The 17078-nt window shown below is 49.3% G+C and overlaps 1 protein-coding gene across 1 annotated transcript in view; it reads left to right on the top strand.

Moving 5' to 3' along the window:
- The first annotated feature begins 10625 nt into the window (after positions 1-10625).
- LOC138487894 (NXPE family member 1-like) overlaps positions 10626-17078 on the top strand; it is a 401227-nt gene continuing 394774 nt past the window's right edge. The window contains exon 1 of the mRNA XM_069614517.1: positions 10626-10757. Coding sequence (XP_069470618.1) covers positions 10677-10757 — 81 coding nt within the window. The 5' untranslated portion in view covers positions 10626-10676. The remainder of the gene's footprint in view (positions 10758-17078) is intronic.

The raw sequence follows: 17078 nt of genomic DNA, 5'->3' as shown, positions 1-17078 counted from the left end.
AAAATCCAACCAGTCAGGACCCTCCAGACTCCCTATGCCATATCCTATCCGGGTCCTTTCCTCTTCTTTTTGACAACTTGTATGTCCAAACAATAACAATCCACAAGAAAGTCACCAAAACAATCCCAACTCAGGCAAACCACACCCTCTGGCAGTTCAAGGCTCGGTTTCACTTTCACTGACACTCTGGTCGAAGTCCTTTACTACACCCTCTCACAGATTCTTCTGGTCATCTCTTAAAACAGAGAAAACGCACCATTAGGGAGGGAAATATGCTGAATAAACTCTTCCACACTCGTATTTCACTGAGTGGGATAATGCTCACCTCTGTGTCTTTCATAGAATCAAGACTCGCTGCGCTATACGCCTGGGTGATCTTCATTCTATGTCAAGACCGGAGGCAAGCATTATGCTTGTTCAAAGCTTTTTACCACTGCCACTGCTAATGCTGATACCGGCTTCAAGTAAAAATTCCTGAACATGGAGTCACTCGACCAATCGGCTGCTCTGAGAATATCTTGCAGCGAGACTCCCACTGTAAATGCTCTCGATGCCATGGCCCCTCTCACAGAATGTGTGCCAAAGACTGGAGTATCAATACTATCCAATGCTAATACTTCTCAAACTCATCTGGCTATGGTAGTGACTGCCACCGCTTGAAAGGGCTTCCTGGTCACAATCAGCAACTGCAATAGACCCTGAGGCCTACCTGACGCTGCTACTCGATCATACTCTTTAATATGTGGAATGTATGGGTAAGATATGACGCCAGAACTCCCTTTCATCTGTCTGGCAATGTTAAATGCCATGCCATCCGGATAGAACACTCTCCTGTAAATCTCCAGGGCCCTGACATCGGACACTCGTCTGCATGATACCAGGCATAGCAACATAGCCAGTTTCCCTGACAACTGCTTGCCTGATAGCTGATTGTAGCTGATTGTTGCTTGGACATCGAGTGAACAGGTCCAGGACTCTGTTCACGTGCCACAATGTGGTGTACTTTGAAGTAAGCGGCTTAGTCATCTTAACGCCTTTAAGTAGTCGGACTATCGCTGTGGCTGGCGGAGATGGTAGATCTATAAGCGCCTATCGTCCGGAATGCTTTCCAGCTTTGCATAATTGTAAAAATGTATTTTAAAGGTTTGTAATAAACCATATAAAATTAAAATAAAAAGATAATGATGCTAGAAAGTTGGGCACCTGCACTACAGGGGCCGAAACGGGGTCTACACTCTGCTGCTGACACCACTCTTCCCACTGCTCCCATGTGGCACCATAGCTCCTGAGTGTGGAAGGGGCCCAAGACTCCCTGACGAATAAGGCAGCTTGTTCCGAAATACCTGGCATATTCCATCGTCGCCAGAAATTCTGCACATCAGCAGCAGGAGGCTCTGCGCTTGAATCAGAGCATAAGGATGCCGTTCTGGATCGGAGAGCAGGTCCTCCCTCAATGGAATCTTTCTTCGGGAAATCCGAGAAAAGTTCCATCAGAACTGGAAACAACAATTGCAATTTCCACTCGGGCGCTATGCCTACCACCTCCCCTTTCTCCCTGCGTATCTTCACCAGGGTCCTGGCCATCATGATGAATGGTGGAAAGGCATAGTGTGTTTGACCGGACCAGTTCGGAAGAAAGGCGTCTGTCATTTCTGCTCCCGGGTCTAGTCTCCAGCTGAAGTATCTGGGCAATTGCGCATTCAGACGTAATGCAAAGAGGTCCGTATGGAGAGGGTCCCACAGGTTCTGATTTCTCAGAAACGTTTCTCTCTGCAGCCTTCAATCGCTAGAGTCCCAAAAATAGCGAGAGTTCCAATCTGATAGCATGTTTTGCACTCGCAACAGATACTCTGCTGTGATGGGCACTTGGTTGCTAAGGCAATAGTGCCAGAAGTCCTTCGCTAGTTCCACCAGCATTCTCAATCTGGTTCCTCTAGAATGATTGATGTATCAGACCACTAATATGTTGTCCATATGGAGAAGTATGCAACATTTCACTCAATCCTTCATGAGCACCTTGACTGCAAAGGATCCCACTAGGAGCTCCAGACAGTTGTTGTGCAGGTCGAATTCCGCCTGCAACCATCTCCCCCCTGTCTCCAGCTGGCCGGGCTGTGCGCCCCAACCTGATCTGCTCGCATCTGATTCTATGGCCAAGTCTGGGGCGTCTCCAAAAATGGCAGGCCGTTTTAGGCTTCTTTTTTGTGGAGCCACCACACCAGATATGCCTGTGCTTCGCTGCCTAGGGGAACAAGCTGGTAATACTGCAGCCCTTTCTGCAGGTGTCTGATTTTCAGCCTCTGCAGAGCCCTGTAGTGTCATGGGCCGGAGAAGATCGCTTGTATCAAGGATGCCAGCAGACCCACTACTGTGGCTAGATTCCGAAACGATACAACCTGCTTCTAGAGAGCCCCTCTTAGCTCCTTGATAGCTCTAAGTATGGGTGCTGGGAGTTCCGGCATTGCTTTGGTGGTGTCTACAATGAAACCCAGAAACTCCATACGTAACCTGGGAATTAGATCTGACTTCTGTCGGTTCATCAAGAACCCCAGCGATAATAGGTGAGACGTCACCCACTGCACGTGTTCGAGCATCTGTTTTTTTACTTGGCCTAGGAAGAGGATGTCGTCTAGGTACACTATCATCCTCATGCCTCTTTTGCAAATCATCGTAGTGACTGGTAAAACACCCAAGGAGCCAAAGAAAGCCCGAAAGGCAGACATTTGAACTGCCATTCCTGCCCCTTCCATAGAAAACATAAGAAGGGACAATGCTCGTACGCAACTGGTACGGTAAGATATGCGTCTTTGAGATCCAGCCTCATCTGCCAGTCTCCCTTTCGTAGGATGTCTCCGAGGAGATGTATCCCTTCCATCTCGAAATACAGGTATGAGAGCCAGCTGTTGAAACCCTTGAGATTCATCACAGGTCTCACTTTCCTCTTCCTGTGGACCAGGAACATATTCCTGTAGTACTCCCTCTTCTCAGCTGAACCTTTTTTTATAGACCCTTTCAACTTGAGCTGTTGCAGCTGTGATTCCAATAATTGCGCTTCTAATTGTGAAGTTTGCATCGGTTGCAGAGGCAGAGTCTGCCTCGGAAACCCATCATTTCCAGTCTGAGACCTGCTACTGTCTGCAATACCCAGGCATCGCCTGATAGCGTGCGCAAAATGTCTATGTACTGACTCGTCCTTCCTCCCACTTGAGGGTACACATGCGGCATTGCACTTACCTGTTCCTGCACCTTGGTGATGGTAGAAGCATCTACTGCTGCAACCTCTGGGCCCTCTCCTCTGTGGCGGGAAGAAGGCGTCTTGCTGCCTGCTTTCTCAATATTGGGCTCTAGGTCCCTGAGGTCGTCTCTGCGCCTGTAATCGACCGGACGCTTGACCTCTGTAGCGACCAGTCCCAGCAAAAACACATCCCAGGAAGACCTACCTAATAGACTGGGCTTTTTCCAGTGCTGTGAAAGTTCCCACAAACGTATTCATCTTCTTCGCAAATGTCTCTCCAAATAATAGACCCTGTGCGGTCTCGCCTGCTTCCTAAATTGCCAAGTCACCTAATTTATTGTTGATGCTCCTTCTCCTTTCCGACGACAGTGCGCGGTTTGCATTGCTCAACATGCAGACTGCATTCTGCGCCAAGTTGGCAAGTGTATGAGCATCAATGGGCTCCCCCGTGTCTTTAGCTCTCTCTCTGCTAGGTCCATCATTTTTGCTATAGGACCCGTGAGATCCAAGAGCTTGTCTTGGCACTGCTTCCGATCCTGTACATTCCTTTGCTGGCATCCTTGGTTGCCTTGGTGACCAGAAATAATTATTCTGGGGTCCAACTCTGGTGCGTCCACTGCCTTACCCGGTAGCTCGGGTCTGGGGCACTCGGCTTGTCCAGGGGCTTCCACAGGCGCTGGGTAATGTAAGCTGTCACATTAGGTGAGGGAGACCACTCAGAGGATTTTAGGTGTTGATTGGCCTCTGGATCAAACATGTCAGGTGTCTCCTCCTCCTGCTCTTCCAGTATTTTAGGCCTCTTGGACAGGCCTGCCCCTGTTGCTTGCCTGCTTTTAAGGCTTGTGGGCTCCTCCCCTATATTTTGCACCCCTAGGGCAGCGGGTAAGAGGCTGGACACCGCCGACTGGCGCAGAAATGCTTCTTTCAACTTCTGGAAAGCATTGGCTGCTTCCAGGGGCTTCTCTATAATCCCCCTGTCATGGGGATTTGCCAAATATATGAGCAAGTATTTCCAGAGAAATGAACCTTGCTGTTTGTTGAAAATACATTTTCTTTTTCTTTTCTCTAATTCACATACTAATTTACTCTCTTCTACGTGTGCACGCTTTCCGCTGACCTTCTACATGGATAATGCAGAAAAAAGGATCTGCTGTGGGCCTTTTCGTGTTGGTAATCACACAAATGCAACGCTGTACTCACTGTATTGATCCGAGCAACTGTGCGTGCGTTCGCTCTCGCTGTCCTTCGAGCATAAGCTTGTATAGCGGTACTTTCCCTTTGAAGTCGTAATGTGGACATGCCGAGCCGCGCTGTGGGGGGCATGCTCGGGCACGCCGAACGAAGAATGCTTCCAGTATTAATCAATACGCAGCTGGGGCGTCTTACTAGCGGGATGCATGCCGGCATCTCTGCACAAGCGAAATGGCTTGCAAACCCGGCTTGCGTCCCGCGTGTAGTCCACGCGCTCTTTCCTTTGACTCGACTGTCAACCAGAATGAACACAGCAATAAGGCTCGCTGAGAACGAACCCGGCGATAAAACCCAGCTTGCCTTGGTAGTATAAATATATAGCTAACGCTGCAAAGTTACTCGCGCTCCCGCGCTCGTGTGAAAATATACTGGAGAGACAATGAATATCCCTAATATCTTGCTCACATATAGAACATACAAAACATTCCCCACACAAGCATATATAACTGTACACTTATACAGCCATAGACTGTATGTTAATTAACACAGTAATTAGGGAGCAAATCAAAAGAGAACTTATCTGGAAAGCAGCAAAAAGAAGAGGAAGGGACCCTGTCAGGACATGACACAGGGAGTCTGGAGGGTCCCTATTGGTTGTATTTTGAAGAAGGAAACTACGGAGACATGCAAGACTTTATGGAAAGGGGAGTTTTCCAGATAGTTTCCAGTGGATTTGAGTTGGTTAGAGAAAATGTTGGAAAACATGGTAAAGTTTGTTATGAAAATGTTCTCTGAGTCTTGAAGTTTGCTGATAGAAGCAATTAAAGAAGTTTAAGCATAATGCTCACCTCCAGTCTTGACATTGAATTATGGTGAACAGCTCTTTGGTGTGGAGAGAATAACCACACTGCATCTTCAAGGTGGATGGAAACGAAAGCAGAGTAATGGCTGTTTCTGGGACAGACTTAACGATACTGCCTATCCGCACCTGCAAAGACAAGGTTAGAAGAAGCACAGAGAAGGGCAAAAGGACGAAACAAAGGCCGATGGTGTTCAGAGTTACCTCAGCCCACCTGCTGGGCTACATCAATGGTACGTTTGAGTTTAAAGGCAGGAGGACTAAAAAGAGAGTGTATTTCTCAGAGGAGGGTCCGGCAGTGTTGGGTTGGGATGACCAGGCCAAGTTGGACATCAGGCTGGATCCCAGCACTGAGGACCAGGTACTCTCAATCAGAACAGGAGGTGTGTCAGTGTAGAGAAGTGAGTTTCCAAGGATATTTCTGGAAGAACCTGGGAAGACCAAAAATGATGCGCACAAGATCAGATTGAGACCAAATGACATCCCCATAAAGCATAAAGTGAGAACTGTGCAAGAAACACGTTACAGGTCCAACTACAAAAGATGGTGAACAATGGCACAATAGAGACTGTGGAATGGTCAGAATGATTGAGCCCAGTGGGATTAATTGCAGTTTGAATTTAGAGGTGATTACAGTTATCCCCGTCCCAGTATAAATGAATTATCCTGATGATGATGAAGGAGGCCCCTTAAAGGCTCATTACGATTTGGATGGTATTCCGGTGGTAAATCCGCTGGAATACCGCCCAATGGAATTAACTTTACCACCAATTGTTCTGGCAGAATTACCGCCGGATTACAAGTGGTGGTGCCAGAGTTATTCCCCCTTTCTTTCCTCAGTCTCTGTCGTACCTGCATGAGTGTGTGACCTCTCCCCTGCCCCTCCTTCCATTTTCTTTGTGCTTTCGTGTGGTTTCTGCCTTTTTGCCTTTCTTTTCTCAATCTTTGACGTATCTCTGGGAGTGTGCGACCTCTCTCCTACCCCTCCCTCCATTTTGTGCAATTTCGTGTGTTTTCTGCCATATTGCCTTTCTTTCCCCTGCCATATCTGTGTGAGTGTGCAACCTCTTGTTGCATGGTGACCCCTCCTGGGAGCATGGTAGCTCCCAGGATGTTGTAATGGGTCACGTGGCAGTAGCCACGTGACCAACGTAATAAAAGAAGCGAGCTGCTTCCGGCTCGTCAGTCACACTTTGACTCCAGTGTGGTTCTTGCTGTGCGCCTGCCTGGCGCAACACCGCGTGGTGTAGGCCCAAGGACCGGGCCCACCACGAGGCCGGCACCCCTGCTGGGCAACGCCGACCTCCACTGTTTGTGAGCCATGTGAGCATGGCTATTGTGGACGACCCCGGCCTGGGTGCCCCCAGAGCCAGGGCCGCCCTGTGCTGGGTGCCCCCAGCCAACAAAGGACCTCCAGTGACCTGGAGCTCGTGGGGTGATTCCCAGGACATTATCCGCGGCGTGAGCGCCGCCCACGGGTACCCCGTCGGGTGCTCCCGACATGTGTCTGGGGCTGCCCCGGGACCCGGAGCAGCCCCCAACAATGGCGACGAAGATCACCCGGACCTGGGCGTGGAACTTGTGGGTGGCCCAGGGCCCCGTATCCTGTTGGTGTGGGCCCCCTGGTGCCCACATGGAGGTGCGCGGCGCTGGCCGCCAAGGAGCGAATGGGGGCTGCCGAACAGCTAAGGCGGCCCCGAACCACGAGCGGCGTCAGCCGCAGCCCTTACACCGTGCTCGGGATGCCAAACAGCTGAGGCGGCCCCCCCGGAGGGTGAATATGCGCCCCTCCCCCCAGTGGAGAAAGGACAGGCAGAGCAGCGTCTGCCGCAGAGAACGAAGAAGAAGCGGCCCCCGCTGCAATGTGTAGAATGCAGGTCGTGGCCCGCAAGGGGGATGAGAGATGCGCCCCAAGAAGTCATGGAGCAGCGGCGCAGCAATAAAGAAGCCCTGCCCCTCCCACCCCCCTCCTGCACGCGAAAAGGAAGGGCAGCGATGTGGGCCGCAAGCATGAGAAAGGGGCGGGCCCAACTCCAGCTGGGCCCGCAGGGACAGACCTTCCCCAGCGGGAGAAGAGGGCGTCGGCAGCCTGCGGTAAAGAGGCCCTACCTCTTCCCACCAGGTGATGCCCGGCGGCCCCTCCCCAGCCGCAACACGAGGAACGCGGGTCGGGGCTGGTGAGGGGAAGAGGAGGTGCAGCCCCCCACAAGAAGAGATGAAGCCGCTGTGGCCGCAACAAAGGGGTGGACTGCCTGCCCCTGCCCCAACTGCAACACGCGCTGTGCTGGAGCCACGCTGGCCTGGAGGTGTGGCCAAGTGCCAGCACCGCAGAGATGGGGAATGCTGCAAGAAAAGGGGAACCGCCAAACCGCTGACGCGGCCCCCATGGGAAGCGGGCCCAACACCAACTGGGCACGCGGCAAAAAAAACAAAACAAAAAATAAGGAAACTCGCTCCGCACCGGAGCGTTTAAAAAGGAAAAAAAAAAAGGGTGATGGAGGCCCGGCGGGCTCCCAAGAGCAATGAAGGGGACGTGGCCTAAACCCGGGCCCGCAGCGGTGTAAAAGAAAAAGGTAATACACCCACGTCAGGCATCCAGCATACAGCTTTATCGATGGGGATGTGGGTGAAGAGAACGTCAATGCCTGCAGCACCTCCTCCTTCTGCCATCAGGAGGGAGCGAGGCCAAGATCAAGCAGCAAGTGAGATCTGCTGTGGTGCTCCATCACAATGAAGAGAAGGTGGGGGTGCTTGATGTCGATGCAACCCATCGGCCCAAAGTGGTCCACGGGCCAGGTGGGGGTGATGTCTTCTGCGCTCCATGTGGGAGCCAAGGAGATGAGGAAAGTAAAGCGCCAGAGAACTGCACATCTGTCCACCCAGAGAGGGCTGTGTCCATTGGTCCATCGCCCAGCAACAGGGTATCGGCTCCCCACCAGAGTGCTTGTGCGCCCTCAAAGACCAACCAATGGGGCCACGCGGAGGAGGGGTGCAGACTGCCCCGGGTGAAAAGGGAAAAGGGTGTGTGTGAATTCCCTGGTGCGGTTGTGCTGGTACCCTCCCTTTTGGACTCTGAACCTGCCCACGGGGGAGAGGAAGCGGAACGACGGGCCTGCTGCCAAGGTGCCAGTGGATCATCACAGGCGCTCCAGTCTATGGACTTGACCGATGTGGCCCCTGGGCCTTCCCAGGTGCGGCTTTGCCGGTCTCTCTTTAGGTGACTCTGGTGGGGTTGTCCGCAGCGAACACCACTGAGGACTCAACCTGGCCTGCTGCATCGTTAAGATGGCAGACACTGTCACCAACGCCCCCGTGAAGATTCTGTGCTCAAAATGACCCTATCGGGGGAAACGTAATGTGGTGCCAGCAGCTCCTAGAGTTAGTTGTGTTATAGTAGAACCACTCACCCAGGTTAATAAAGGGTGTAGTAGTAGAGTGGTCCTAGGAGCAGTAGTGTGTAGTGTTGTAAGTTTGTTTTGTTGTTATTAAAAAATGGAGTGGTGTTGCATGGTGCCACCTCCTGGGAGCATGGTAGCTCCCAGGATGTTGTAATGGGTCATGTGGCAATAGCCACCTGACCAACGTAATTAAAGAAGCGAGCCGCTTCCGGCTCGTCAGTCACACCATACTTTGACTCTGGTGTGGTTCTTGCTGTGCGCCTGCCTGGCGCAACAGAGCGTGGTGTAGGCCCAAGGACCGGGCCCACCACGAGGCCGGCGCCTCTGCTGGGCAACGCCAACCTCCACTGTTTGTGAGCCATGTGAGCATGGTTATTGTGGACGACCCCGGCCTAGGTGCCCCCAGAGCCGGGGCCGCCGTGTGCTGGGTGCCCCCAGCCAACAAAGGACCTCCAGTGACCTGGAGCTCGTGGGGTGATCCCCAGGACATTATCCGCGGTGTGAGCGCCGCCCACGGGTACCCCGTCGGGTGCTCCCGACATGTGTCTGGGGCTGCCCGGTGACCGGGAGCAGCCCCCAACACCTCTCTCCCCCTGTCCCTCCTTCCATTTTTCTTTGTGCTTTTGTGTGTTTTCGGCCCTTTTGCCTCCCTTTCTGCCTCTGACGACGGGAAAGACCCGAAGAAAATGGAGGAGGCAGCATGGTAACCGCTGCAGAGTCCTCAAAACAACTTGTTCCCCTCCCCCTGGGAAAGGGGAGGGTACGGGGGCGGAAGGGCACCAAAATATCCCAAAGCCCGCGAAGGGCAAAACAAAGGAAAGGAGCGGGCGAGGCTCTTTATAATCAGCAGGGTCTGACTGCAGAGACATCTCGCTCCTGCAGTGGGACCCTGCCGGCTCGCCGTAGTGAAGGAAGGATTTCGTTTTCCACCCACCCACCCACGAAAGGGCAGGGAAGGAGGGTGACACCTGGACGTCGCTGTCGCAGGACTGTCAGGATGGTGTAAGGCGGTGTTTGGGCAACCAAGCACAAATGATAGACTCCGGATGAGCCAGAAGGAAACCGGAATGGGTCTTCGCTCTTCCGGACCAGCGCCTCTTGGGGGCCTAACGGCGGGGGCGTCTGGTGGTAACAGCTAAGGCTCAGCTTCCCCCAAAAAGAAATGGCGCTCTCCCCACCCACGGACACCTGCATGGGCAGGATAGGCTCAGGTACAAAGGGTCGGGGGAGTTGGGGGCCTACTATGGAAACTATACAAAGGTATAGGGGGAAGCAGGTGAGATCCGACACGGAGCAAGCGCCACACTTGCAGACTGAAGTTCACAAAGGTGTACAATAATTCTGTTGTTATGGAAATAAAACTGCGGCCAAGTTTGCCATTTGAAAATACTGTGTCATGCCAATTCATTGCTTGAAAGGAAATAAAGCGCATTGAAGGAACATACACAAAGGACTAATTGGCAATAAGGGCAAATGGACAACTGCAGGGGTTATTCAGCCTCTGCCGTACCTGCGTGATTGTGCAAACTCTCCCCTGCCCCTCCTTCCAATTTGTGCTTTCATACATTTTTCTGTCTTTTTGCCTTTCTTTCCTTAGCTCTTCCGTACCTGGTGACTTGTTCCCTGCTGCCGTTTTATCAGTGTAGTACTATAGCCTGCCTCTGTACGTTACAACAACGGCGCGGACCTGGCGCCACCCCGCCCAACCGATGAACACTTAACCGGCCATTTCGCGCCTCCCTAGAGCGTTGTTTCCAGGTATGTAGTGCCCTGCTCGTGTCTTTTATAATAAGTCAGCTACTTCACATGGCACACCTCCTCAAAATGGCAGAGGCGTGGCACCAGGGCTGGGCAGAAGTTCCGTGTCTGAGTAGCGGACAGGCAGTCTGTATTTTTCTGTTGTCTTTCAGAGCGCCCGTCGAACGTACGGGAATTATTTGAGTGCGCGGACACCTGCTGCCGGAAAAGATACACTGCGCGGCCGTTGAACAGAATGAACTATACAACGATGTTTCCGTTGGTGGTTTTGATTTGTGCTCTGGTCAGTTTCCTCTTTCAGCTGAACATATTTAAGGTACAGTGAATTGTCGTCATTTCTCCTCGTTGTCAATCGGTGCTGTATTATTTGTTTGAACACATCCACGGAAAATATCAATAAAAATATATTTCAAAACCTTATCCGGGGACGTAGAAATGCGGCCGGTATGTCTGTTTCGCGTGGTAATTAACCTTATAGGATCACGCAAAATTGTGTGAACTATATTTTATCCGTATATTTGTTTGACGTGTGCAAATGACTCGCCTGTCTAGAATTATAAGTTCTTCTTTAGTTTTTGTAACATTTAAAGAGCACCCCAAGCACAGAAAATGTGCAGTTCGATTTAGAGTTTTCATTTTTCCTTGCCACAGAATCCGAAGCAATGGACACATTCAGAAGTTTATGAAATGTTCACAAACTTGTCTTACAGCTAGGTTTGTACGACATAAAAAACAGCACGGGCGCCCTAAAACTAACTCAGCAGAACATAACTAAACATAGATACAATTAGGAGCTTTGAAACCAAATATATTTACTTTTCTAAAACGTATCAACAATGTTCATACTTTTTGGAGAAGCACATGTTTTTGTTAAAACTTAAAAAGTCTACACATTATTTTAATACGGGAAAATGGCAAGTGTAAAAAATAAAACGTTTATTTTATTAAAGGCAAAGTAAATCACCTCAAGCCGCAGAACAAGTAGCTTTCTCTGAGAGATAGTAAACATGGTATAATGGTTTGTTAGGACCACCCAAAACATATTTTTGCTGTTTATGCGTTTTGAAAAGTTATTTGAGATTACAATCCATTCGTTTAACAAACAAGGCGAATAATACAAAGGAAACCTTTACAATGTAGATATTTTCCGAAAAACGTAGTTTACGTTTCCCAATTTTGCAGACTTCTAATTTACTTTTGTTGGTTTGCATATTGTTGTCAGCATATCTAGTCACAACATGACTAAATCACGACTCATTAAAAGCATGTACCCATGGAGCAGGTGTACGTCTGGTGTAAGGTTATGCAGGGAAACTGGAAATGTACGGGGGCGTGTCCGGGAATTATGGGGCGTGACATAAGTAGGCACCGTTACAAGTCTAACTTAATGTATGATATGATATGATCGTTTATTTATATAGCGCCTATACACAATGTGTTTCAAAGCGCTTCAAGGCAAGGGAGGGAACAAGGGAAAATACAACCACATTCTTACAGGCCATGAACAGTAAGGATGTGAAATTAACTATCGGACTCGGCCTGACGACATTTCAGATAGTGCTGGAGGGATGGTGGGGAGGAAAAAAACAGTAATGGGAGGGTGGAGGAAACAGACGAGGTTGCTATCATATTAGGTACAGTGACAATTCGGATAGAGTAAGTGCATAGAAGAAAGTAAGGGGAGGAGATAGGAAAAGGGAGAAGGGAAAGGAGGAGAGAGCAGTCAAAAAGAGTGGAGAAGCAAGAGTGGAGAGCGAATACAATTGCAGAAGTCAGTAGTAACGCATAATGTTGCAAGCCAGGATACAAGATGAAGATGGGAACAGCATGATTCAGGGCCACCATGAGTACAAGATTTATTTATTTATTTATTTATTTATTTGTTTTAATTCTTGTAATGCGCCAACATGCCCATAGGCCTCAGGGCGCACATAAAACTGGACGAACAAACAGACACACATGGCAAAAAGAAGAAGGGTCAAAGAGTTATTCCAGATTGAAGAAGTGGGTTTTTACAGCACGTTTGAATACAGTGTAGTCCTGAATCTGCCGCATCTGGGCTGGAAGTGTGTTCCATAGAAGGGCACCTTGAGCATCAAGAGTGGTACCTCCAAATTTGGCTGTCCTGTATTTTGGGTGCTTGAGAATAGAGGATGAACGAAGGTTCCTCGTGTTGGGTTTAATGCTAACACGGGCTGAAAAGTAAGTAGGGCTACAGAGGCTGAGGCATTTGTGGGTCGTGGTCAGTATCTTGGGTGTTATCCGATGTTTAACGGGAAGCCAGTGAAGTTTTTTCCTGAAAGTGGAGATTTGTGTACGACGGGACTGATTGAAAATATTACGCACAGCATTATTCTGAGCCACTTGTAATGAATGGATGTTGGAGGCTGTGGTGCCCGCTAGAAGGCTGTTGCAATAATCCAATCTTGAATTGATCAATGCAGTGGACAGAAGGGCACAGTTTTCTTCCAAAATGAATGGTCGAATATAGCCTATTCTTTTATTTATGAAACCACAGCTAGATTTGATGCTGGAGACATGGGACTTCATAGAGAGTTCTTCGTCAAGAATGACGCCCAGGGTCTTGACTTTCTTCTGGACAAGAATGGTATTGTTGGCAATATGGAAACTAGCATATTTGGAGTCGAGTTTCGCCCGAGTGTTTTTAGATGCCACGATGAGGAGTTCAGTTTTTTTGTCGTTCAGGGCAAGAGAATTGCAGGCCATCCAGTCTTGTATGGCTTTGTATATTTTATTGATGGTTACTGTATCGCTGCTATAGGAGCCACCCAACTGTATGACCACCTGAGTATCATCAGCGTAGTTCGTGTATTGCATTCCTAATTTGTTTAAGAGGTCAAGAAGGGGGCAGATATAGAGATTGAAAAGCAGAGGCGATAGACATGCAAGATGCAAAGGAAGTCCAGCATGAGAGTTGAGAAAGAGTGACGCACCGTGAATGAATTAAGTCCATAAAAGTCAAATCCAGCGTTGGCCACAAGTCAGTGATGGTGAAGGAAGGCACCAGGTGGGCCGGGCTTGCTAAGTGGTGAAAAAGAGCAACAGGCAGGAAGGTATCAGGTGGGCGGGGCTTAGGCCAGGTGACTTAGATCCACTTGCACCTGCTCCCCATCTGCAAAGGAAAAGAAGCTGGAGGGCTCCTTAAGTAGGGAAACAGAGCGGCAAGCAGGAAGGCACCAGGTGGGCATGGCTTGCTAAGTGGTGAAAAAGAGTGGGAAGCAGGAAGGCACCAGGTGGGTGGGGCTTGCTAAGTGGTGAAAAAGAGTGGCAAGCAGGAAGGCACCAATTGGGCGGGGCTTGCTAAGTGGTGAAAAAGAGTGGCAGGCAGGAAGGTACCAGGTGGGCGGGGCTTAGGCCAGGTGACCTAGATCCACTTGCACCTGCTCCCCATCGTATATTCACAAAAGTTAAGGATTGTCTTCAGTGCTCCAGATAAGATTTCGAAGTGTGAATATTTTATTCCCCGTTTTTAAAGTTGATAGTAAAATGATTTTTTAAGGGATTCAAAAAGTAAGTTCCATTTCTAATGGGAATATTTTATAAGCGAGTAAAAATGGTTTAAAAGATACATTTTTAACTCTGCAATGCATTGGCCAATCTTTCTGTCACGCAAACATATTTATTGTATTGTAATGTAATTGTCATTTGTTTACCGCCTTTCACGACTGGTATGGTCCCAACGTACTTTAGGTTGAACGTCTTCGGGGAACTGAAGTCTGGGTATGGGAAAATTCATCAGATGAGTTTAGAATGCGTGTGTGCATTTTAGCCAAAGAGGAGTTGGGTAGGGGTGGCCAGGTACCTACCGCTACCCATATCTAGGTGACAAATGGATGGGTACATAGAGGTTAACAAGAGGGAGTGCCAGAGTAGTAGATTCCTTACGTGTCCAGCCTTACCAATCTTGTGTCGTGCGGAATAGCTGCATTCTAATGGCAGAGGTGTTGTGCAATATGTCTTTGGCTATTTTCCATAAGCATGGAAGTGTGATAAATACTCTTCTGCTGTTGCTGGCTTCTTGGTTGCGTAGATGCAGCGTGGACTCTCTCCTGTGTTCTGCTTGAGATGATTAGATTATTCTTACTGTCATTATGTGCATGCATGAAAGTTCATCGCTGTCCCAACATTTCTGGAATGATTGACTGGCTCAAGAGGGCATGGTTTGTCAGGGTGCAAGGGGGAATAGCCATGTTTTGAGGGCCCTCCTTAACTGTTGAAAGAGCAGCAGTAATAAAGATGGTGTATTATGTTGGGAAGGAGGCCGCCCCATCCCCCCACTAGGCGCTTTAGAGTGAGATGAGATGCATTTGAAGCACTATCATGGGCCAAGGGAGGAGAGGGATGTGAGAGGACCATCTCCCAGTTTAACAGGACCCTACTTCACTATATCCAAATATAGTCTAACCACATAGTGCAGCATAAGGCGCACAAAGTATTGCTATTTTCCATAGGTATTAGTAAACCTAGATAGGAGGGAAGGCCTTGGTGGTAAACGCGGCATTGCATGTATTAGGCCCAAATTGTGAGACAAGGGAAATCTCCAGCCATGCCCAGGCCCCCATGAGGACAGCTCACGCTCCCAACCGTTACAACGCCTATTCATTGTTCTAACTGTGATGCTGGAAATGCATTGGAGGGACAGGGCCTCCCTGTCCTTGTCCTGTAGTCCTTTTTCATTTGTGTTCTGTCTTGTTTTCTGCCCATGAGTCCACGTGGGACTCCTGGCAGTTCAGCTCTTCCTGTTTTTGGTTTGGTGTACAGACCCATGGGATACCCTTATGGCACCCATGGGTGGGGGTGCACCTTGTGCCCCTAGTGTATGTTTTTGGGCACCTGTGTGTGGCCCACAGAGCAGGGTATGGGCTGGTGGCAGCTCCATGCTGAATTTGACAGGTGCTCTGAATATCCTCCATTTTGGGGATAGCCATACCCTGCCACTGGAATCAGTTGATTCCTGATAGGAAACAAGATGGCCCCTGTGGCCACTTGCTTTCTATTGCCTGTTACCTTGTTTTCCCAAAGTCCTGGCACGCCCTGACTCTGTCCCTTCCCCCTGACTGGCTGTTGAGTGGAAGTTCCATATATGGTATTGTTGTGAAGTCCAGGCCAGACTGGCTGGAGCCTTCCCAGTGACTCTATGTTGTGGGTACGCCCTTGCGGTGGGACCTGGGTGAATGGAGTGTGTGACGAATACACATTCTGTGTTGTGGATGTCTAGTATCTGGTGTTTGACACAAAGACTGAAACTGGTCTGGATGCACTGTGGAGTGTTGAATTGCTGGGTACTTGTCCCAATACACATAACTTGTGAGTGTCTGGAGAGAAGTGAATGGCCTGCCTGCATGAATGCCCTTCTGAGTGATTGGTTGCCTGAGTGTGACCCAGCAGAATGAATGGGTGATCATCTAGTATATCTGTGGGCCTCTCACTGCTAGAATTCGTTCAGAAGCTGAAGAGAAACTGGAGTTGAAACTGAAGCTTAACCTTGAAGACCTGCTGGAAGAGAAGTCTTGCTGCTGCTCTACTTCGTCGATCTGAAAGCTGCTGTGTCTCCAAGAACTGACCCAGAGAGGGCCTGGCTAGGCACCCACTTCCTGAGCTACGAGGGACCATTGTGCACTGCTAACCTTTGCCAAAGCTCCCTGGTAGACAGACCTACAAAAGGCTGCTGACCGGAGATGGGGACCGCCGCGGAATCACAAGGAGAAGCGCCCGGACCCTGTTGTCCATCACCGTCGAAGACCGCCGTCGCCGACCAGAGCCGCCGTGCTCCCCAGAGACGTTGTTCACCCTTTTCTTCGTGGGATCTCGATGATCCGTGGCTCTTGCCTTAAAGGGAGCCGCTCAAGAAGGATCCGTCGGGTCCTCGTCGAACTCTGCTATTCCAGGTACATTGGGGTTGTAGAAAGATTATAGAAGGAAATAAGACTCTTGTGAACAATATATGGACTGGGCTTGTACGATATATCTTTATTTACAGGTTGCCCAGGTGGGGGGTTCTCCACCCAGAACTGTGGCTATTGGTAGGGGCCAATATTCTGCCAATTGTTCTAACCAACTGCATTCCTCCTATGCTTATTGTTGGTTACCTTTATTAATTGATTTGAGTGACATTTAACCAGAGTACAGTTGATGCACATTAATGAAATCTGATAATAATCGTGGTACCACTTAGAACTGTATATATTTGCCATTTTAGATTATACTGAGCACAAAGTGAGTTATTGTGATTGTGTACATAACCTTGAACCTTCATTATATAAAGACTGTGTTTTAACTAATACAGTGTGTGGACATTCCTTGGTGGGTGCTTGGGGACTACACTGTACTTAAGAACCAGCCTGCATCACCTCCTGAGAAGCTAGGCCTTGGTTGCTCGACTACGTTACCAATAATAGAGAATCTCGGCTGGGGTCCTCTGTGCCTCTCCTCTGCCATATAGAGAGCAGAAGTACAGACCCACCCTCCAGTCTTTACACTGGTGGCAGCCGTGGGATGCTTATGGTTTTAAGAATCAGTGTATAACAGTGCCTCTTACAAAATATCTGCACTTTGTTAAATTGAGGTTTAGTTGTGTACAAGATAACTGCATTACAAGAAATGGAATCTATTGCAA

This window comes from Ambystoma mexicanum, chromosome 9 (genome assembly GCF_040938575.1).
Source record: "Ambystoma mexicanum isolate Mex_15411 chromosome 9, UKY_AmexF1_1, whole genome shotgun sequence".
In the NCBI taxonomy this organism is placed as follows: Eukaryota; Metazoa; Chordata; class Amphibia; order Caudata; family Ambystomatidae; genus Ambystoma; species Ambystoma mexicanum.
This window is presented reverse-complemented; position numbering and strand designations above follow the sequence as displayed.